This window comes from Zootoca vivipara, chromosome 3 (assembly GCF_963506605.1).
Source record: "Zootoca vivipara chromosome 3, rZooViv1.1, whole genome shotgun sequence".
Lineage (NCBI taxonomy): Eukaryota > Metazoa > Chordata > Lepidosauria > Squamata > Lacertidae > Zootoca > Zootoca vivipara.
Window position 1 is genome coordinate 27,778,672 of NC_083278.1, and position 23,843 is coordinate 27,802,514.

At 40.6% G+C, this 23,843-nt stretch overlaps 1 protein-coding gene across 4 annotated transcripts in view; it reads right to left on the bottom strand.

Moving 5' to 3' along the window:
* Positions 1 to 23,843, bottom strand: part of ROCK2 (Rho associated coiled-coil containing protein kinase 2) — a 74,492-nt gene that overhangs the window by 47,593 nt on the left and 3,056 nt on the right. For all 4 annotated transcript variants that reach the window (XM_035109844.2, XM_035109843.2, XM_035109846.2 and 1 more), the window contains exons 2-3: positions 2,854 to 2,935; positions 1,420 to 1,520 (exon numbers count right to left, since the gene is read on the bottom strand). In XM_035109844.2, the coding sequence (XP_034965735.2) occupies positions 1,420 to 1,520; positions 2,854 to 2,935 (183 nt within the window). The remainder of the gene's footprint in view (positions 1 to 1,419; positions 1,521 to 2,853; positions 2,936 to 23,843) is intronic.

Sequence of the window (23,843 nt, forward strand, 5' to 3'; positions counted from 1 at the left end):
AATACATCTTGCAGATGTACATTTGTTAGGTCTTAATATAAGTCAAAATTTTAAGTAGGACTCAAGATTAAGATTAATGGTGACATACCATGTATACACAGGGTCACTTAATACTGTTTATATTAAGACTACAACTTTCAGATGATTAGTTAGATGACTGAGACTGTGGGAAGCTCTTAGTTTATTATTATTCTCTATGAAGTTAAAACAAACAAGCTATTACAACTAAGTAAATGCCCAAGAATGGGTGGGGGTTTACCCACTACTATCAAGAGACAATGACATATCATTTAACTAATATCTGGGATCGGATTAGATTGTCTTGTCTTGGGGGGGTGTATCCCACTTCATGCTTTTGAAAAGAACATTCTCCACTTCCTTTCTTGAAGAACCCTGGGGAATTATATATATGTATACGTATATCCAAATATCATGGTTTCATTTCAAAGAAGACCAACATTTAAGAAAAATCCAGTTGTCCAAGCAACCCACCAACCCAAAAAACCAAACTGGATAAAATTTAAGAGAATATGAAGGACAGCAACATTTCCATGATGCAATGATAATGAACCAATTTGTAAGAGAGATTGGGGGACATAACTCCTTAGGCTAAAGAAAGGGATGCGTAATTGCAATGTTTTTATACTGTAAGCCCACAACTTACTTTGTGGTTATGTTCCATGGATCATGCCTAGAACCAAAAACACATACTCAAAATTCACTAGGTTCAATGGTGGATGGGACTGCCAACATAGTTTCCCCTGGAACCCCACCGCCTTTCTAATTTGTATTTATTTATTGCCACACACGTAAAGTTGAATGTGCACAAGTTAAACGCACGTAACTTGAAGGGCCATTAAGCAATAGTTGTTCAAGTTGACAGCATACACCCCTAAACTGTCTGTTGGATAAGCCTTGGTTGATCTTGGATAGAAGGGAACTGAGTGAAATAGAAGCGCTTTTACTATCCCTGTCCAGTGAAATTATTAGTGAGTAAATTGTCGAATTTTTTTGCCGAATACCTTTTTTATATTAATTCCTGGTAACGTATATGATATGGAAATAAATAAAATAAAATAAAATAAAAGTAGTTAATTATTCAACTCCCTCATCATGCCCATACAGCTGGGCAGGGAGGATAGGGCTTTGAGCCACCAACAAACAGGATGCAAAAGCCCTGTAATTTGATCACTGGAAATCCAACCACCATGCAAACAGAAGAGAGGGGGCGGAATAATCTCAGGAAGCCAGAATCTGCACAAAAAATCATATTGTATACTACATGACATCTGTAGTTGAACAAAACATGTTCTTAAATGGTGTGTTCAATAAATATAAAGGAGATTGAGCCTAACCATACCAGGTATTTTCAAACAAGTTAAACTTGTACGCAAATTCAAAGGTCTTATAAATTCTTACCAGCTGTACTTCACCAAATGCACCTCTTCCAATCACTTTAACAACATCGTAATCTTCTGCTTTCATTTGAAGACCACGGATATTTTCCACAACTTTCTCATCTAACAATTTAAAAGAAGACATTATAATGCACACAAACAGTTTATACAAATACGATCAGTCATGTGTTTTGAAAAAGCATAACATTTTGACAAAAGGTTCTGTCCATTTTAAGCCTTTTGTACAGAATAATTATAGGATTCTAGTCAGCTAACTTTTACTTAGACAGACACACTGAAATTGATGAATCTAAGTTAATCATAGTTATTAACCTCCAGAACAACTTTCAGAGGGCACTGGGGGCAGCCAGGGACAATGGTGATCAGCCACCACTCATCCACGAACAGACACTGTCCACCAGATAACCAAGTGGGTATCATCCTCTCTCTCCTCCCCTCTGTCTACATGAAATAGTATCTGCATGGGTTGTATCCAGTGCTGCAGTCAAAATTTGCTCCAGAGGGTTGGAATGCACACTAGAGCAGATGGAGGGCACATGGGGAGGAAAGGGAAGGCAAGTCCAGTTGAGCAAGTGGCAATCCAATTGCTCAGTGTTGGATACAACCTAGATGATATCTAACTAAAATATAAAACTGTTAAGAATGTCATGACACTGCAGGTTGTGTGGCCACAGACTGGTGGTACTAGAAATTTATTGGGTGGCCGACTGGGCAGCAGAGGCCAATGAGGGAGAAAGCAGGCGGCCAGGTGACAGAGGTCAGCACTGGAGAGGCTGGCAGAGGCCACAATGACTGGTAAGAGTATGGCAGAGTGGGCAATGCAGCCAGCAAGAGAGTGGTGGGGTGGAAGACTTGCAAAGCATAACCACTCTCTGAAGCAGCATCCAACCCTTCTTTAAGCATTGCTGGAGTGATGTTAAGGGGGGGGAGCAGGCACCATTTCAAAGAACAGTTTGGCTGGAATCTCCCCTGCTGTTGCTGCCACCAGTGCTGCCGTTTTCAGAAGTGGCAATGGTGGTAGAATTGGGCTGGGGAGAGGAACAAAGCAGAGAGAAAGTTTTTAACACTTCTATGCACTTCCTGAATGAGAAACATGAGGTGGGGGCATTTGAAGGCACACTCCCACCCGATCAACTGAAGGGCACACCTTTCTCAAGGCTTTCAAAAGCTTCAAAAGTCCTGCTCCTAGTTGTGCGAGAAGAGTAGAGGGAGAGTACAGTGAATCTAAGACTCAGTGCACCTCATTCATGTTCGTGTGCGTTATACTAAACTATAATTTGGTAAATTGAAGTTGGCAGATTGCATTGTCAAATATGGTTAACAGCACAACTCCTTTTTCAAAATTTTAATATAGCTTGGGCAGACAGGTGAATAAAAAACAATTTCACCTAACATTAAAAAACAATGACCAGTATTGTATATAAGGGAAACTTACATCTGTTTAAGAAGTTGTCTATGTTCTTGTTCTTCCTCAGTGCTGGATAATCCAAATCAAGAACTAGGGAATTCAAACTATCCTATAAAAAAATATATACACTGTATATATATTTATATATATAAGATTAATTGTAATTATATTTTAGAGTACCGTAGTTATCCTTTTCCACTCCACAATATAGCATCATGGAATGTCAAGTACATACTACAAATAGACCTGAATAAATTATAAATTCTTGCATCATCTACATTGCAAATATAACCTCCTTGGGGCAAAGACATTTCACACTTTTCAAAAGCAGACCAAGATAGATATATGTAGTAATAACTCCTAATTTTACAAGTCATTTAAAAACAAAACTGTAAAGCAAGACAGAGTGAGAATGGAAAAATGAACATAAAATTAAATAATCTTTGGATCAATTAATAATATTCCATATAAGTAGAAGAACCACTCTGGCAAAATTGCAACAAGGATGGCGTGCTCTTTTGTTTTTCAGTATTGCTACCCAGCAACATATTTAATGCTCAAATAAAATAAAGTATCTAGTAAAGATGTTTGAACTGCTGCTAGACCACTGACAGTGAGTTGCTAGTTTCTAGATATGGGCCTTGTTCAAAATTCAAAAAAATCTCTTGCATGTTGTGATAGCCCTTTTGAATCCAATTGTTTATGGCTTTTTCCTGCCTGTTTTATGAAAACTGCTTAGGGATTTTACATATTAGGCAGTATATAAACATTATTGATGACTGATGACCTCTGAATTGGGGGAGATGGCTGAGCAGAAATCTTTATCTAACAAGGTAGGCATCAAAAAGTCCCTATAGATGAGCTGAATTGGAGTAATAAACTCTTTACACCCTACTTCTGACCATAGAGAAATTGTAGAATTCTGTATTAGGTGCAGCTCCCATGTAGTCAATAAAAGGCATCCCTGCCTGCAACCCAGCGATAGAAGCCTAGATGTGAAGCTGCCAACACGTAGACAACAATTGAAAAGTCTGATATACGGTTGATTCAGGTCTCACAATGCAATTCATCATGTAACACACACGGTTAACATAAGGTGACTTAACGGAGCCGTCACATAAAAGGAGCAACATGGTTCTGAGTAAAATTTACTGGGTACACGATGTAGGAATAAAAAAGACAGAGGAACAGTAAAGTGACTATAAGCTCCTCTCTGGGGTCCTGCACATTTGCTTGTTCTATTATGTCACACTTAAATTCTATTTAAATACATACTGCCATAAATATTGCACACATGTTAGCATTAATTTTTTTTAAAATTCAATGTTAACTATTGATGTGATATTCAAGTTTTGAGTAAATGTATATATTGGCCTCATTTCAAAACATTTGAGGAGCATGACTTTAGCCATATAACTGTTGCTGAAGAATCTCCAACTAAACACACCCAATCTTAATCCTAAACATATTTATTTAAAGGTCATAGATTTAAGCAAGCAATTAGCAAGCAAAGGTTTTTAAGATTATTCCCTGCTTCTGTACTATAGATATAAACCCTGATGAATGTTTGGGGGGGGGTCAAGAGATTATGTAGTACAGCAGGCCATCTATACTAAAGATAAGTAATCCAGGAAATGACATATCCTCTGTCTAGGCCTAATAGATTAAAAAAAAACCCTCACTTCAAACAGGAAGTATGTTATTATAGTGATTTCACTGTTCACTTCCGGTCTTCCCTTTTTGTCAAAGTTTGAAGTCAACCAAACTAAAAATAGCATTATCTAACAAAACACACCCAAGACAAAAGCAAGTACAGCACAACTATATGTACAAATGTGCATTCATAATAGTTTTATTTTTTCAACAATTTCTGAACTAGAGTGTACTACTCCTTACTACTGTTGTACTACTCTCTGGATCTAGAAGGGGCATTTTCCAGGCTGATACATTAATGGAAGCCAGTTGCACCAATTTAATTGTCTTCACTATTCAAAAGAGGTGGATGACCTAGCATAGCCATCAAGGCATCCTCAGCAAAAGCCCATCAAGTTACTCAGAAAGCTCAGCTAGAAGTCAGCCAGAAGTCCTGAACCGGCTTTCTAGCAAGCTCTCTCAGGATGTAAGTAAAGAATAATAATATGGAAGCATTACTGATCTCTGGCATGTTGTGAATTTTACAAATATGCTATTAATTAGTAAGTTTATGAAAAATGTGATTTTTGGGTTAAATGGGATGTGACAAGAGATCTGAAATCTCAATTGCAGCCAATTAAAAATGTTTATATCCAAATATCTCATTTACAGAATAATCATATTAGAACCTGATCCCTTAGAGACAGAAAAGCTACAAGTTTTAAACCATATTTTAGATGTTTTTGTTTATAGCAAATTGAACTCTGGTCAAGTTCTTTTTAAAAAATCAGATTCTTTTAAAATAACTAAGTTACTAACGAAGACTCAAACTTTGCATGTAAGCAGAAATAGTTTTCAACTTTTCAATTTTCTTCATTTGTCACTTCCCACACAGATCATCTGCTGCTTTTTTCTTCTCACAGTCAAGGAGCGTATCACAAAATCTTCTATTTCTGTTGTGGCACTGTAGTCACGAAGACTCAATTATCTAATGTAATATGTTCTAAGCAGATGCCAATATTCACTTATGGATTCTTCAGCTGGTTTTAGTTTTGAGTCAGCTTACAAGTCAGAAATTGAGGAAAGGAATGAATCCCAAAAGAAAACTACCACCAGTATCCTAAAGTTTAGAATCCAGTAAATTCAACAACATAGATAAATAATAGAAATTCATTATGCTGTTTATGGAGAGTTTGGGCTCCCAGATATTTATTAAGTCTCAAGAGATAACACAAACATCACTCTACTCCCCCCACTGTCAAGGCACATCTCCACAAGCATGTATTTGCTGGTACTCTGGAGCTCTATCTTACTAGACTAGACAGTAAAGTAGGTCCTGTAAACCATGTTTGCACTCCCTCCTTCAATAAAGCAAGATGGACCAAGTGGTTAGGACCCTGGAGTAAGGGGGAAATGTCAAACCAACCCAATATTGATGGTTTTCTGCCTATTATTAGGTGAAAGTGGAGATGTTTGGGAGGAAATCCCATGTATACTCTGTATCATCATATCCTCTCTATAGGAGATGTGCTAAAGTGATTTTACACCCCAGCTTTTGAGTTGAACTGAATTCCCACAGGTTCATTCATTCCCCTTCATTTTCTGAGAACACATCTAAAAGCACTTTATTAATTTTAGCTTCAAGGTTTCCCTCAACAATTGAAGCTTATCCCCATTCCCATCAGCAGGTCAATACCGGGAAAGATACTTCTTTTAAAAAAAATAGAATTGCTGTTTCATAACTTGTAACCTTCCATTACTATTACTAAAAATAAGGAACACAAAATAAACATAAAGAAGATTGAATATGCTTTGAAGAGCTTATGTATTTATGAAACATTTGGAGGAATAGCAGAGCAAATGATACCTCTGAGAGGACTGCATCATTTTCCTCAAGCCTTATCATGATGGGAAATGCAGTCCTACAATATCTGAGGAGCCACAAGTTCCCCAGACCCATACTGAATAGTGAGACAAAACTACAAGAAGAGTTAGGAGGGGGGAAATGAGCTATAATAATACAGTAGACACTAAAATATCTAATGCACACCCCTAAATAGAATAGAAAATGACAGTGCTGCCAACTTCAATACTATGACTAATCTCCAGTTTTATAAATGGCTTGACTTAGCCCTAATTTTAAAATATCAATCCAAGCAGGGACCCACAAGGCAGTCATTGGGAGGTGGGAGGAAGAACAGGGATATTATTACAAATTCCTCATTTCAGGTAAGGAGACACTACTAAGGGCAAAGGAAAAAGGTAATGGGCTGAAAAGCAGGAACACAAGGAAGCAAATGGAGATAGAATATGACTCTGGGGACTGTGGGCCACGAATCCAATGGGATTTAGAGTTGGAGAGAGAGAGAAAGGAGTCAGAAGGCCAACAACATCTCCACTATACTTTTCTCACTCAGTTGTCACTTTATTTTAAGGAAAGTAAAGAATTCAAGAAATGAAGAAACACAGAGAGAGCTTGTGTATGAGAACATGGCTAGAGTTCATTTGAAAGGTTATGGAAGCGGCATCATTGTATACTTTAAGCATTCTGGGCACGAGAATGAAGGCATCTGCATTGTCAGCCAGAAACATATCTATGCTAGCAGAATTAAAATAGAGTTTATTACTATATATAAAGTTAATGTACTCATCATTAGCTAAAAATATAAGAGCTGGTACCTTGTAGCATACCTTGATGCTTAAGAGGTCACAGCATATATAGCTGCATTACTTTCAGCTAAGTACATATTCAATCCTGCATGTTTGACCTAACTGGAAATCCTTTCACTGGATACTTAAATAGGATTTCTAGAAATATTAATCTTTCTTTGAATTGACTCATGATCTGAAAATACAACCCACACTGCTTTGTGTGCACATATCCAACTCTATCACAGTTGCTCATGGTTGAAGACACTGATTCTGATGAAGCATAAAGGAACAGAATATATTTAACACATACACCTCCCATATCTCCAGCTATCAAAATATATAAGGCAATTACAATATCTGAAGGAGTGCCACCAAATTTGCCAATAATAAGCAATGTACTTGTTATATAGTCTTATGGAGTTATTTTGAAGAACAAATATTGCTATATTCTGCCATATAAATGCTCCAATCAATACTAAAGAATGAGTAAGGCAGAGGTCCCCAAACTGGCAACCCTGGGTGCCATAGTACCCATTCCAGTGGTGCCCCTGGACAGGTGCCCCAGACTCTGAGCTTTCATGGATACCAGAAGACTGAGGTACGGTATCCTCAAGAGCAGATGATGGGGTTGAGCAGGGGACTGAAGGGGGACAAGAGAAAGGAGAATCCCCATGGGGCAAGTAGTTTTCTGTTGTGAAAGTCTGAATAGCAACACACAAGCACAGCACACAAATATGACGCGATCCTTCCACAAGGTTGCTGTCCTATCTGGGTAGACAGCTGCTTGCCCCGTCACTCTTTCAAAGTATGCAAGTCATGCATTCTGACCTCCTGGGGATTTGGTGGCAGAGAAAACACCACTGGCAAGGTAAGAATAAAAAAAAACCACCTAATGAAGAAAATCCAGGTCTGGACACAAGACAACCTTATACAAAGAAAGGGACATTATACCACAAAGCACACAACTCACAATAATGCCTGCCAGACCTTATGCTAGAGAGGCCATTATGAATGATAAGGAATAGGTTGTCATTAGCTTGCACATTAAAGCAGACAGTGTCATAAAAAGTTGCAGTAACAGGCCTGAGGCTTTATGGAAGTGTAAATAGAGAACTAAATGAGACAACACTTGACACACCCCTTGATACATGCACATATGCTCCATCTCTCTCTCTCTCTCTCTCTCTCTCTCTCTCTCTCTCTTCTTTTTAATTGTTTTGTTTAAAGGTTTTCTCCATGTCTCTTCTTAAAGGAGTTTATGAACACCAACTTTCTGGCTAGAGTTCTACAACACTGGTCTTCAGCTGGTAGATTAAGTTCTGGACCCATTCATTACTGGACTGCTGTCTGACAAAAGGCTGGTTGCAACAGCAACAGTAACATCATACAAACATATAGTAAAAGATTAAGAAGTAGATCCTCAAAATGCATGTTTGAGCTAAAGAAGAGGAGGAGGAGTTTGGATTTGATATCCTGCTTTATCACTACCCGAAGGAGTCTCAAAGTGGCTAACATTCTCCTTTCCCTTCCTCCCCCACAACAAACACTCTGTGAGGTGAGTGGGGCTGAGAGACTTCAAAGAAGTGTGACTAGCCCAAGGTCACCCAGCAGCTGCATGTGGAGGAGCAGAGACATGAACCCGGTTCCCCAGATTACGAGTCTTCCACTCTTAACCACTACACCACACTGGCTCTCACGGTGGGTAATGGATTGTAAAAAGCTAAAGTTCTATAATATTCCTAGAGCAGGAAGACAAATGCAGAATGGATACCAGGGACTGGACAAGGACCCCAAAAAGGAGCCCTGTACTGAACATATTGCTGCTTATGGCAAAGCAATGGAGTTTACTTTTTAGCACTTTTCCTTATGAGCAAATAAGAAAAAAGAGTGTGTATGCATGTGGTTACATGCTAATTTGAAGTTAGTATTACAGCATCTTGGGCATCTGCAAATTAGATCCTGAATTGTGTGAGAAGTTTGCTCTTGCAATGGGTCTATTGTCATCATAGCTAGATCAATTGGTAGAACATGAGACTCTTAATCTCAGGGAAGTGGGTTCAAGCCCAGCTTTAGGCAAAAGATTCCTTGATGAAGCCACTGAACTATATGGGATGAGAAACTGAGAGCTACAGTAAGAGGTGAAATCACAGAACCAAAGAAAAGCTATGCTGGATCTGACCAGCAAAGGTCGATTTAGTTCAGAATCCTCTTTTCTCCAGTGGCAAATCAGATTGCGAAACTCACAAGCAGGGCACCAGAGCAATAGCACTCTCCTGCTGTTATTCCCCAGCAACTGGGATTTAGGGAAATGCTGCCTTTGATAATGGAGGTAACTTATAGCAATCACGATTACTAGCCATTAATAGCATGGGGAAGGGTCACTTTGTGGTAACAGAATTGCCTTCTATTTATGCAAAAGAATATTCAGAAGCAAGCGTATATACTTGCTCAGGAATGAACCGCTAGCATGCCAAGTAAAAACGTCTGATGCAAGAGTCTCACATACAGTGAGATCTTAACATTAAAAAATTCAAACATGTAACCCTGCATGTGAATCTCTGGTGTTTTACAATGTCATCAAGAATAGCATGTGCCCTACTGAACATCTGCATCAACTCTCAGAATGTAGTCTTCAAAAAAAAAAGTCTAGGGGAGGTCAACTGACGTATTTGCAAATAATCACTGAAAACTTTTCTGCACTGAAGGTCTTTTCCCTGAGAGGAGATAGCATGGTGATTATTGCTTTCATTAGTAAATGTTTTCTTTATTTTAGACATATTAAGTGGTATCACTGTTTTATTTATTTGTTAATGTATATCCCTCCTTTCTGCACAGACTTAAAACTTGAGGCAGCATATAAAATTAAAACAGTGCAAAAATTAAATACAAATTCCTAAAACATTCAGCAACTAACAGCGTAAATAAAAGCACATCATCTTCAACATAATGGAAGAGGGTGGAGCTCTAGCCTTGAGTGTGCTGAAGGTGGTAGTGATAGGAATATTAGGATTACTCAATGTTTTATTTATTCAAAACATTTTACCACCCTTCATCCTGTTCAGTATTTCAGGGCAGAGTACAATCAATTCTTCCATAGTACAAATACAAAGACAGAATAGATAAAAATCTTTAACACAACTAAATTTGCAAGCTAAAATGAAAAAGACCACTTTTGCCTAGTGCCAATAAAGATTGCAATTTTGAAGTGAGGTGAGCCACTTTAGGGAGGGCATTCCACAACCAAATTTCCATTGCAAGGAACCCCCCCCCCCTCTTTTTTGCCCTTTCTTGTTCAATGATGCTGTATACTGTACCTCTGAAAAAAGAGGAAACTGGAGAGGGCCTCATCTGATCATAAAGCCACAGCAGATTTATTTTCTTGGCTTTTAATTTGATCGATTTTAAACTTATTGCAAAGGAAGGGGCACTCTGGGCACATAGATACAATAAGAGGAGATCCCTTAGGTATTTGGGTCCCAAGCCATTTAGGGCTTCAAAGTTAAATACCAGCAGTTATTTTAAAATTGGCAAGATATACATAAATCCAGCTATACCAGTCAAGACCTGGTTGCTTCCAAATCACCTTCAGCAGGAACTATAAAACGCAACAGAGATTTAATCACTGTAGTCAAACTGTCCCTGTCCAGAAATGACCACAACTAAGGAATCAGCTGGTGCTTTGTGCCAACAAGGGCAGCTTGGCCTCTAGAAACAAAGCTGGATCTAAGACTATTCTACATGCCCACCTGCTTTTTCAGGGGAAGAAAGAGCAGCCACATCCAAAACAGACCAAATGCCAATTCCTCAGCCCAAAAATCATTTACCCACAGCACTGTATTATCAGTATTCATTTTCAGTTAACTGCCAAATTCAAATGGCAGCAGTCAGGCTTGACATCATACTGCTTACCTCTGTGCAAAAATATGACCCCTGGAATGAACATTTTAAGAAGCTGCTTAAGATATTATTTTTAAAGTTTAGACAACACCTCCATCTATGGAGAGAACTTGAACTCAAGATCCATGTTCACATTTACAAAATATGGTGTGGAAGCACAGAGACTATGAGGGTTTATTTGTTAAACCAGCTTTGCTATTCATCCCACAAGAAAGGCTCTTTGCTCCAAATTTCTCTAGGACCAAAACAAATTAGGACCCACTCTGGAGTCTTTATAGCACATTCTTAAGATAAAATGTAGCATCTATCAGTAATTTGACAGCAGATGAACATTTTCAGAATCTTCAGAATAAATATTTTTCTGAATAAAGCTTTTAATATCCACTTTCAGAAATGGAATCATATTTGGAGCGCCTTTAAAGAAGTAAACTGCCAACAGTTTTCAAACTCAAGGCGATGAATTCCCCCCTCCCTCCCCCCCAAAAAAGTACTTTAGTGGGAAGCAAGTTTGAAGTTCTCTGCTTTTCAGTAATAGATGTAATGGAAAATATTTTTTGAATTAGACACTGAACAAAGTGAACTCATGCTCCAAATTCCAAAAAGGAAGTTTGTCATACCAACACTTTTGACACAAGTTAATAGTTTTGGTGTTTTTTTAAAGAGGGAAACTAATCCTTTTCAATCTTGATGTTTTTACAGTTACATTTGTGGTTGTGAAAATAAACTCTCTAAGCTTTCATGCTAAGTCTTCAAAAGCCTACATTCAAATCCTATTATCTGAATTCTGCCTCAATGATCCAATGGCTCTTTCTATCAAGGATATATGTTTATAACAGCATTTAAGCTTCCTTACAGCATATATACACAATAAACCCATACCTTTTTCTTGTTCTAGAGCTGCTTTCTCCAGCTTGGTGCCCTCCCCGATACTCACAACTCTCCTCCCCATCCCCTTCAAATATAGGAGTTACCCCAACCCCCTAGAGGAGAATTTAGAGACAGGGCGTGGAGGGGGGGGGGAGAGATTCTGCTATGCTTCTGGAAGTTGTTCCACATGCACGGTTATTTAACCTTTTTAAAAGCAACTCCTAAGAGATTTTACCTACACGGATATTAGTCTACCAACCTGAGATAAAATTCCTTGCAACAAATACAAAATATTCTACAGTGCTGAGCTGTGTAATTAGTTTGCACAAAAGTCCTTCACGGCATAGTATTGCATTTCCTGACTAGGTTCAAACTGAAAAGGGTTACATAAACATTGTATTGCTTTTCAACTGGCTTGCTGCCTGTGCCATCCACTCAGCAAAAAATTACATGCAACCCAGGAACCTCTTTTGCTACCTATTAACAGAACATGCAAAACACTGTTGAAATCTCACAACACAAGAATTTGATTCCTGTCTTGTAACCTGTGTATGTCAATAAAATGCTAGTCATTTCACTATGGGAATGCTGACAATATCAGTACTATCTCCTATTTCCAAGCCAAATAATACTAACTGATGTTTTGTGGCCATTGCTAACTTAACAAAGCTATGAGTTTGCTATTAAAATGAGCAGGTCCATTTTATCCAGCTTCTAAATTAAATAGTCAGGGGTCCAGCTATCAAAATGTGTTTCAAAAGCATTAAATACCTCCATGAAAAGTGCTATGGGAAGTATCTTCAGGCACAGGATGTCAGAAACAAGGACTGAACATAGGACCACAATTCCCCAGAACTGTTCTACATTAAGACAGACTTTTTACTCTCCACTCATTCAATATTATCATGAAAGCAGATGTTAAGACATCCACTATAGAAAAATGACTCCATTTACCTATAGTTTGTGTTCCATATAAACATCCCCCATAATCACTGGCCAAAACGTCTGCCAAATACAGAAGTAAAGGGGGCAATGTCAAACTCATATACACTGTGAAGGAGACACACTGCAGGTGCAAAAGCAAGAGTAAGCAATAGCCAGAAGATTCCTTGCTTTTATGTAGCCCAGGCTGGAGACAGAACTAGAGGAAATGGAGTAGCTTAAAAAAGGAACTAAAATGTATCTCTGTATTTCCACAATGTTCATTCATAAAATAAAACAGTCTCTCTAAACACAGTAAAGTTGTAAACCAATTTCTTTTAAAACTCTGAACCTTGTAACATATTCACACTCCGTGTTAAGTTTGGCAAAACCTGGTGCTTTATGGAGGTGTCCATTACTATTCAATAACTGGTCCCAACTACCTAGGATAAATAGCCCTCTGAACCAGTCCTGCTTTCTGTTTATTTGAACAAACATTTCTAACACATAGTGCAAACTAATTAGACTTTGAGCCCATATTTCCCCCCAAATGCACACAGAAGAATGTAACTGCATAGAAGAACTCAACAGTGTGATCATGGCAGCTAACCTGCCTACATACCGTACTTCCAGTTCACACAATGTTTCTCTGGGGTAACTGCATGCAGGGCTGGGGGAGGGGAGTCAAAAGAATGTCTGAGAACTGGCCTTTAGACAAGAACAAATGTAGACGCCTAACTTGGAAATTCAATTTATAGTACAAACTGTAACACACATTTGATACTGCTTTTAAATAAATTGCATATTTTAAATAGCCCAGAAATGAAAATTATTTTCACTAAAACTGTCACATATTTTCAGTACACATCTCAAGTAATAATCTAGTATCACTAAAAGTGGTATTATTGTCTCATATAAATGTAGCATAATTTGCTGAGTTGCTTAAAAAGAATTCATACAGCATTACCATCACATATCAATAGATGAGTTTACATAAATTCAAGGGTTATTTTCCCCCCACAGGGAAACAGACTGCAAGAAGTTTACTTTTGTATTTTCCTGCCATAAGAATCAGGAACAAGCACAAGGGAGAGAGAAAGGGCGGGAAGTCACATCCTGATGCAAAATGAACAAATAAGGCTTTCTAGTCCTCAAAGACTTCCTCAGATCACAACTGGAAACAGTCCCATAGTTTGCACATAATCTTAAAGTCAATATCCTTTCCCACACAACACAGCCAGAGTTAACTGGAATAAACAGATGCTTAATTTATACATTTGTTATTGGGAAGGAATCAATACTCTACACTTAACTTAAAAGGAACATCTGATTTACCTATCGCTTATGACTGCATCACGCAATAATAATATTATAATAATTTATTATTTATACCCTGCCCATCTGGCTGGGTTTCCCCAGCCACTCTGGGCGGTTTCCAACCGAATATTAAAAACAGTACAGCATCAAACATTAAAAACTTCCCTAAACAGGGCCACCTTCAGTTGTCTTCTAAAAGTAAAATAGTTACTTATTGCCTTGACATCTGCTGGGAGGGGGTTCCACAGGATGGGTGCCACTACCGAGAAGGCCCTCTGTCTGGTTCCCTGTAACCTCACTTCTCGCAATGGGGGAACCGCCAGAAGGCCCTCGGTGCTGGATCTCAGTGTCCGGGCTGAATGGTGGGGGTGAAGACGCTCCTTCAGGTATACAGGACCAAGGCCGTTTAGGGCTTTAAAGGTCAGTACCAACACTTTGAATTGTGCTCGGAAACATACTGGGAGCCAGTGTAGATCTCTCAGGACCGGTGTTATGTGGTCCCAGCAGCCACTCCCAGTCACTAGTCTAGCTGCCGCATTCTGGATTAATTGCAGTTTCCGGGTCACCTTCAAAGGTGGCCCCACATAGAGCGCATTGCAGTAGTCCAAGCGGGAGATAACCAGAGCATGCACCACTCTGGCAAGACAGTCTGCGGGCAGGTACGGTCTCAGCCTGCGTACCAGATGGAGCTGGTAGACAGCCGCCCTGGACACAGAAGTAACCTGTGCCTCCATGGACAGCTGTGAGTCCAAAATGACTCCCAGGCTGCGCACCTGGTCCTTCAGGGGCACAGTTACCCCATTCAAGACCAGGGAGTCCTCCACACCTGCCCGCCTTCTGTCCCCCCAAAACAGTACTTCTGTCTTGTCAGGATTCAATCTCAATCTGTTAGCCACCATCCATCTTCCAACCACCTCCAGGCACTCAACACAGGACCTTCACTGGTTCTGATTTAAAAGAGAGGTAGAGCTGGGTGTCATCTGCACACTGATGAACACCCAGCCCAAACCCCCTGATGATCTCTCCCAGCGGCTTCATATAGATATTAAAAAGCATGGGGAAGAGAACGGAACCCTGAAGCACCCCACAAGTGAGTGCTCAGGGGTCTGAACACTCATCCCCCAACACCACTTTCTGAACACGGCCCAGGGTGAAGGAGCGGAACCACTGTATGACAGTGCCCCCAGCTCCCAGCCCCTCTAGACGGCCCAGAAGGATGTTATGGTCGATGGTGTCAAAGGCCGCTGAGAGATCCAGCAGAACTAGGAAACAGCTCTCACCTTTGTCCCTAGCTCGCCGGAGAGCATCGACCAGCACGACCAAGGCAGTTTCAGTCCCATGGTAAGGCCTGAATCCCGAATGGAAGGGATCCAAATGGTCCACTTCCAGGCGTGTTTGGAGTTGTTCAGCAACCACCCGCTCAATCACCTTGCCCAAGAATGGTAGATTTGAGACTGGGTGGTAGTTGGCCATATTGGCCGGGTCTAAAGATGTTTCTTTAAGAAGCAGTTTAATGACCGCCTCTTTCAGTGGGTCTGGGAAGGCTCCCTCGTAGAGGGAAGCATTCACCACCCCGCGGAGCCCATCACCCAGCCCTTCCCGGCTCGCTTTTATTAGCCAGGATGGGCAAGGATCAAGGAGACAGGTGGTCGGTTTCACTCATCCAAGCAGCCTGTCCACATCCTCGGAGGTAACAGATTGGAATTGATCCCATATAACATGACTAGACAGGGCTCTAGCACTCTCTCGCCCTGGTCCTGCTCCTACAGTGGAGTCTACCTCCTTCCGAATCTGAGCGACTTTATCTGCAAAAAACTTTGCAAAAGCATTGCATGAGATCTTGGGGTCCCTACCAGGCCCTGATGATGAAGGTGGTTCCGATAAGATTGCGAACCACCTGAAAAAGTCTCCTGCTGCTGTTTTCTGCAGATGCAATAGAAACGGTGAAGAAGGTCCTCTTCGCTGTCGCCGTTGCCACTTGGTAGGCTTGATGTTGAGCTCTAACCCGTGTCTGGTTGATTCAAAATGAGTTTTCCGCCACTGGCGCTCTAGCCATCTCAGCAATTGTTTCATCACCCTCAGCTCCGGGGAAAACCACGGAGCTGTCCGGGCTCCATGCAATTGGAGAGGGCGCTTCGGAGCCAGACAGTCAATAGCCCTGGTTAACTCCACATTCCAGCGGGCCACCAGTGAATCAGCTGAAAGGCCATCAACATGGGATAAAACATCCCCTACCACTCTCTGGAAGCCACAAGACACACAAGACATTTTCCAGTACTGTACATGTAAAACACCCTGTTTCCCCTTTTTTAATACGTAGTCAGAAAGTAAGCCATGGCAGGGTTTTTAAGCATTTGAGAAATATAAGACATACCCCCAAAATAAGCCATACTTCCGCTCCGCGGAAACCAACCCCCACAGGCACCTCCACTCACAGAGTCACTCCATGCAGCTGGCACTGCAGGAGCGCGATCAGCTCTGAAGTGGCGCTCCAAGAGCTCCGCTTAACAGCTGATCGCGCTCCCGCCTTGCTGGCTGCATCCCCGCGCTCCGCCTTCTCGTCCATCGCCGCCCTGCCGCTTCTGTGCTTGTCGCCACCGCTGGGCTCACTGCTTCTTCCTTGCCTGGCCTGGCCAAGGAGCTTGGAGCGCCCTGCAGCGGCAGGCGGAGCGCCTGAGCCAGCGGCCTCTGCCTGGCCCGGCCTAGGATGCCTGCTGCCCCGCCACCCGGAACCAGTGGCTGCTGCAGCGCCGAGCACTCAAGAGAACCGAGCAGCGCCCTGAGCCAGCGCCCTGAGCTGTAAAAACTGTACCGGTAATAAAAAAAATAAGACATCCCACCGAAAGTAAGCCACCCTGTGTTTTTTTTGAGGAAAAAAAGTTATAAGACGGTGTCTTAAAAAAGGGGAAAGACGGCAGTTATTCCACATTGCTTGCACAGACAACTATTACATGTGAATCTGCTAATCAGAGTTAACAGCAGTGATTTCTGCAATCATAGCAGCACTTTTCCAAACTACCACAACACTCATTGAAATTCTTGCCAGTTATATTCATGATTGATTTACACCTTACACTGACCACAAAATGTATTCTTAAGGCAGCAGAGACCACTTGTGTGGAGAGAAAGAGAATCTGAGAACTGATTTAACCAATACTACTTGAAGTTGACAGTAAACTTCTAAGACAAATATGCAATAAACAGTTTGAACAGGTAATTCAGTCAAGAACTGCAAAACTAAAGTGGACTAAGAGTTTCTGAATATGTGAGTTCTCAATTTGTATTCTGAGAAAGAGCTATTTGCTAAGTTGTGCAGCAACATCTTCCATTAAAATAAGGAGAAATCCCTTCAAAAGTGGAACAGCTGTTAATCAGACTCCTCTCAGGAGAGGATAAATCAACAACCTATGGCTTCTTTAGAAAAATTAACTTTTGCAGTGTTATTTTAAAAAACAAAAAAAGCATCCAAACACAATAAAGCTGTAGCCACAATTAAACTGGTTAATGAAAAGTGAAAAATTATTGACAGGACACTTCAAAATTAAGGCCCTGCACATTAACACTTCCTACAGAAGGTGGCATTTGTGACATTTAACTCTACAGTATATTAATTTTAATGTGCAAGCTGTCAAAGTGCCAGTGTTCAAGAATGTGAGTAACCATGTTCCTTGTGACTCCTTACAAGCATGGTGTGTTTTCAAGTGTACAGAACACTGGTGGGGGTATAGCTCAAACTTTATGTTTCATAATCACCCATAGTTCCCAGGAGAAAAGAGGCAGCATGAGCTATTTAAATACCCACATCAAGATGATACAAGAACAAACTGTCAGCACCTCTCTGCTTTCACAGGAGAATATATGTTATTTTCATTCACCCATTGCACAAACAGTAGGAGAAAAAGAGTCAATAAATTACAAATCTTGTTGATGTGTGAGCAAACCATACTATAACATTGCCTTTGTTAACTAAGTCAGTGTACTGGAAGAAGCAAAGATCACCAGTGTTGAAGCAATGATTCTTCAACTTCAACTTTGTTGGACTGTCATGTTGTTCAGATGCCTAATTATAATAGCAAGTATTCTATTCCCAACTTAAGAATGGAAATTGAAATATTGGTGGACAACAAAGGAAGTTTAAAGGCTCTCTCAATACAAATCTTTACAAATGTAATATAAACACTGATAACTGGGGAAAACTGGCCTGTGAGTGCTCCAATTAGAGAACATCCTTTACCAAAGGCGTCCTGGACTTTGAAGAAGCACAAACTTGGCGAGAAGTAGAAACAAGCTAAGAGGAAGGCACATTTGGCAAACCCTCACCATGATCAACTCCCACCCAGAAACCTATGTCCCTACTGTGGAAGGATGTGTGAATCCAGAATTGGCCTCCACAGTCACTTACAGATCCACTGTTAGGACCATATTCGTGGTTTAAAATCCTACTCGGCTACAAGTGATCGCCAAAGAAGAAGAACATGGTCAGTTAACAATTGACTGCAACTGTGCACTACCAACAAGTTAACCCTGTTTTAGAATCAGTGCCCAATAATGCTTTCCCTTAAATCAAAACATGACCAAATAGTCTCTTACCTAGTACTTACAAAAAAGCACAACAGTAAGAAAGCAATACAGTACTTGGCAAATTGGGTTTGGCAGAACAGAATAGCAGGGGGTAGGGGGCAGCTCAAGACCCAAACAGGTTGGCAGAGCGGAACGCAGTGAAGAGGGCAAAGTAGCTGTCCCAAAAGCTGCTTTAAAATGTGATTTTGCATGAAGGATTTTTTGTGTGTGCATCTGCTGAAGGATGTAAGCTGTATTTTTGCACTGAGACAGAAATGTGAAGTATAATCAACCAGATAAACAAAAAGGAACCACCTCCAAGCAGTCAATTATGCATTTTATATGTATGTTATCTGCTTGATTGCTTCACAACTTTCTTGTGCGGGTTTTATTGGTTTGCACAGCGCAAGGATATTTATGGAAGCATTTGTTTGCATACTGCTTTTAATCACTAGAGAATATGGTTCTTTAATAACACACTAACTACAAGGAGACAGGTGAATTAATAGAGGTTATTATCATACTATATTCCTAGCTCAAGGCAAGATAATTCTCCTTTGGCAGCATCGAGTGCAACTCACAAGTTATATCTTCATCAGAATCTAGTGGTGAACTGTACTCCTTCACACTACAGTACAGATAAAGAATCTTTCAACTCTTTCCCACAAAAAATAAACTTCCCTACATGTTGAAAACTAAGTATCAGAGAGAAATAGCCAGCTACTGTTGTTTCTTCCAAATTTGCTACTTGTTTTCAGGATGGTGGTATGGCTGTTTTGTATGCAACTAAATTTTATTAATATATCTATGTTACATCATGTTATTCATTTAAATGGGTGTACTCTATGACTAATATTGGATACAACCCATAGGTGCTGTTGCATGAATGACAGCTCCACAATTTTTAAATTACAAGGCCAAAGACACTTTGAGGCCAATTAAAGCATTTGTCTGGATATGTGAGGGTTTAAATCTGAAGGCAGCCCTGTTTAGGGAAGCATTTAATGTTTAACTGACTATTGTATTTTAATATTTTGTTGGAAGCTGCCCAGAGTGGCTGGGGAAACCCAGCCAGATGGGCGGGATATAAATAATAATGGGCGGGATATAAATAATAATAATAAGTTGTTGTTGTTGTTGTTGTTGTAAAATGTGTAGTGGGACAGGGATGGAAATCTCACCTCAACTTCCCCAGGTCTGTAGGCTTCCTTTCAGACCTTTCTGTGTTTAGCATGAAGATCTGAAGGTTTCTATGGACATTCAGTGAACACGGTTAGAAAACATCCCATAATCAGGAGCCCAGATAAGACAAACATGTTAAGGTCTGAAGAGGAGCCTGTGCAACCAAGGATCCTTGGGGTGGGGGAGCACTTTTTAAGCCTTCTCACATCTGGATAAAAATCCGAATACAGCTTTGTACAAAACAGAATCTGGATGACAAGAAATGCCTTTCATTCTAGCCCTATTTGGGCAATCTGCTCAGTTGCAAACCTACACACAACTAGGAAGAATGAGGGCAAGCCCACTTAAGGCCCTCTCAACTGGCCCTCGACTTATGGAGGTTAAAGGTATGATTTTGAAACCTCATGGAGACTCCGTTTCAGATTCTTGCTCTACATGCATTGGAAAGAGACAGAGATGGCCTGGGGGAAGCAGAGCTTAACACACCCATCCATGCTTCCATGTAAATTTCACATTAGCAGAACACCCAAATAGCACATAGACCACATGTAAATAGAACAGGCAAGTAGGACTTCTGTTATAGCGACACACCCGACACTAGATGTGTAGCTTCTGAGCAATGTTATATTGAAAAGCCAGAATTCTCTAACTCAGTCTTTCTATATACCGTATATAGACAGTCACCAGCTCTCACCCCAGGGAGCAACTGTCTCCAAGCAAATATCCAAATGAGAAATGGTATTTGCCCAAGTTTCAGGAAGAGAACCATGTGTATTGCTTCCACAATGTTATGCTGTATTTACAACAGACACAAACTCTTAAGGTCAAATATGCGGCATTTCTCCATACAGCAGATTGCAACATGTGCAATCACCACATTGCAACTCTGTATTTTGCACTGGAAGGCTGTACACAGAGCACTCTCCTGTGACATTAAATAGCTACTAATCCTATCGGGGAAAGTGGAAGCTACCCTGGGGGACCTACGCCAACAACAGCCTCATCCACAACTGCGGCCTGTCCTGACTGAAGTTTGGATACTATGGAATTGTGAGCAGCACTATGATCATCAGGACAGCTTTGTAGCACAGACAGTATTTGGGTGGTCTAGGCAAGTCTTAGGTGGAACACCTGAGGAGTGGAGAAGAGTAAGACATTGGGCCAATTAATTACTACCACTGTTTGCTTCAACTTCAGAGATAAGCCACCTGGATGCACTTCACTTGTGATGTTCTCTACTCAACCAGAAGCATCTCAGACTTCCATTTTTTCTATAACCAGGACAGTTAGCAGAAGGGGAAGAGTGAGCAGTCATCCTTCAACCTGTCTCCCATACAGCAGTATGAGACATTCAGCCCCCAGAGTCCCTATTAGCAATAAACTCGGTGTTGCACTGAGTGTTGCTGACTGTCTTTCTTGCCGCTGTCCTGGCATTAAAGGATTGTGGCTAGTCAGTGGAGAGTGAGAAGAGAAAGAATGCTTGTGCATTCTAGCTTTAAAAGCTCATAGCGAGGAGAAAATGAAGGTTTATCAGAGGAATGGATAGATATGGATCCCTTGCCTATGGATTCTTAGACCAAGCTTGTACACCAGTGGTTTTCAACCAGTGTGCCTGTCACCAGGGATGCCTTGAATGATAGGCAGGGGTGCCGTGGCTGTTTGATGCAGCAGTCCTAGCTACAAACTACTCAGGCAAATGGTGCCTCTGGAGCTGGCGAGGGAGGAGGCAGCTCTCACTTTCAGTTCAAGAAACCAGGGCAGTGTTGAGGAGGCCGAGGACACACTCCACTCAGGAGGGTGGTTCAAAAGGGGGTGAGGGGCTGCCAGCTCTGTAGGCAAGGGGTGACATAACTGGGCTTCTAAAGCTTAGAGCATGTTTCCTCACAGGGGAGCCCCAGAAAGAATGTACAGTGGTACCTTGGTTTGCATACATCTTGGTTTGCATACGTTTTGGATTACAAACACGTCAAACCCAGAAGTGTGTGTCCTGGTTTACAACCTTTTTTTGGATTACAACCCATTATTATTATTTTTATTACAAACAAATTATTTTGGAGGCCCCACTGGCGAAAGTGTGCCTTGGGTTACAACCTGTTTTGGTTTACAAACGGACCTTCAGAACGGATTATGGTTGTAAACCAAGGTACCACTGTCATTGGTCAAGGGGGCCATGGTCTCAAAAAGGTTGAAAACCTCTCTTGTATGCTATTGTCGCATATGTTCTTAGCTAATCCTCAATCAAATCAATTCTATTCAGAGTGGCTTGTTATGAAAATGTCTACTTGCCTTACTCTCCATCAGCTCAAGAGATTGTGACGGGACTATAGGCCCTTCACTCTCAAATCCATATGGATGAACCTTCAACAAAAGGTAAATGTACTTATTAGCTCCAATCTGCATACGAAAAAACTTTGTTACTAAACCTCACCTAATTTCTGTGGCACACACTAGGCAGATTTCCCACTATATTGGCAACACCCTCAATTTCTTTAATACATTCTTACTACTGGTATTACCATCATTTGCATTAGCCCATGTTCTCCTTATATTTTATTTAACAAGTTACCTCTGCTCCAGCCATGAAAGGGAAAGGAAAAAATCCCACCTCTCAATGCAGCTGCATTCCATTCTCATAAGCACCAAGGGGCTTCCTGAACCCCAATTTAAGGCCTTGCATACCACTGATATTAAATGTAAATATTTGTAGATTCCCAAGCAATATAAAAATATGTCAGGAAGTTACCCATCACAATTTATGTGAGTTTTGTTTGAGTGCCAAGTTTTATGAGCTGGGTCCTTCAATCTTCTCAACAGGAAGTACTGGAAGCCATACAGAAATTCAGAGAGTGGACTTAGGCTTGTACTCTTATTTCATAGACACCATGCTCTTGGGCAAGTTACTCTCTCACCCTTGGTCTGTCTGCACAATAGGGGTAGGGATTCCTTTTATCTTTCATAAAGAGATAACTTTTCTATTAAAAAAAGTAATCAGATCCAAAATAGTATATTTGTTGAGTATCAGATTGGGAGTGCATTTCCCCATCTACCACAACAAATACGGTAATGCCTTTGGATCAAACCCTATCTTCAAGATGAGGCATTGTGCAGCAGGTCAGACCTTGCATTTTGACCAGTGTTTGAAATTCCCCTGACACCAGGTGCATTTTGCGACTGGCACAGGTCTAATTGTGGCCCCGTGGAGATCTCCAAATGCCAGGTTGTCGACTGACATCTCCATCTTTTGGAAGCAGGAAAGCAGAAGAGCTTATGTATTGCATTTATATCCCACCTTTTTCTCCAAGAGTACATGATTAATCCCCCTCCTCAGTTAATCCCTACAACAACCCTGTAAGTTAGGTTAAGAAGCTGTGATTGACTCAAGGTCACCCAGTGAGCTTTGTGACTGAGTGGGGATTTGAACCCTGGTTTCCCAAATCTCAGTCAGACACTCTAACCACCACACCACACTGGCTTCCTAGAGTACTTCTGCTATGGGGCAGCTATATTAAATTAATATTAGGAAAGTAAAATGTCACTTAGAGAAGGATCTGAAATATTTTCCTTGAAGCTTGAATTTGTTTTCTTCTGGATTGTTTTATTAGATGTTTTAATGTGTTGTAAACCGCTTTGAGTTTTTTCTTTAAAATATAAGAGTATAGAAATGAATAACAACAATGGTGATAAATGCCACTGCAAAAAAGGTGCCTAGACTGCCCATGGCAACTAGAACAAGACTTCTTTCTGCTTATACTTAGCCAAAGTGCATGAAAAAACTTAAGACAGGTTTGAACTTCGTTAGGATCAAGCTGGCGGTATACCGTAACATCTTGTGTGGCACTGACTATAAATATTCCTATAAATACAGCAATACAGTTTTTATTGAGAATTAATACACCTTGAAAATGCAACCTCACCACACAAATAGCACAGTTGGGAGTTTATTCATTTGCTAAATACGTCAAAGTCTTGGCCATAGGTATCAACAATGT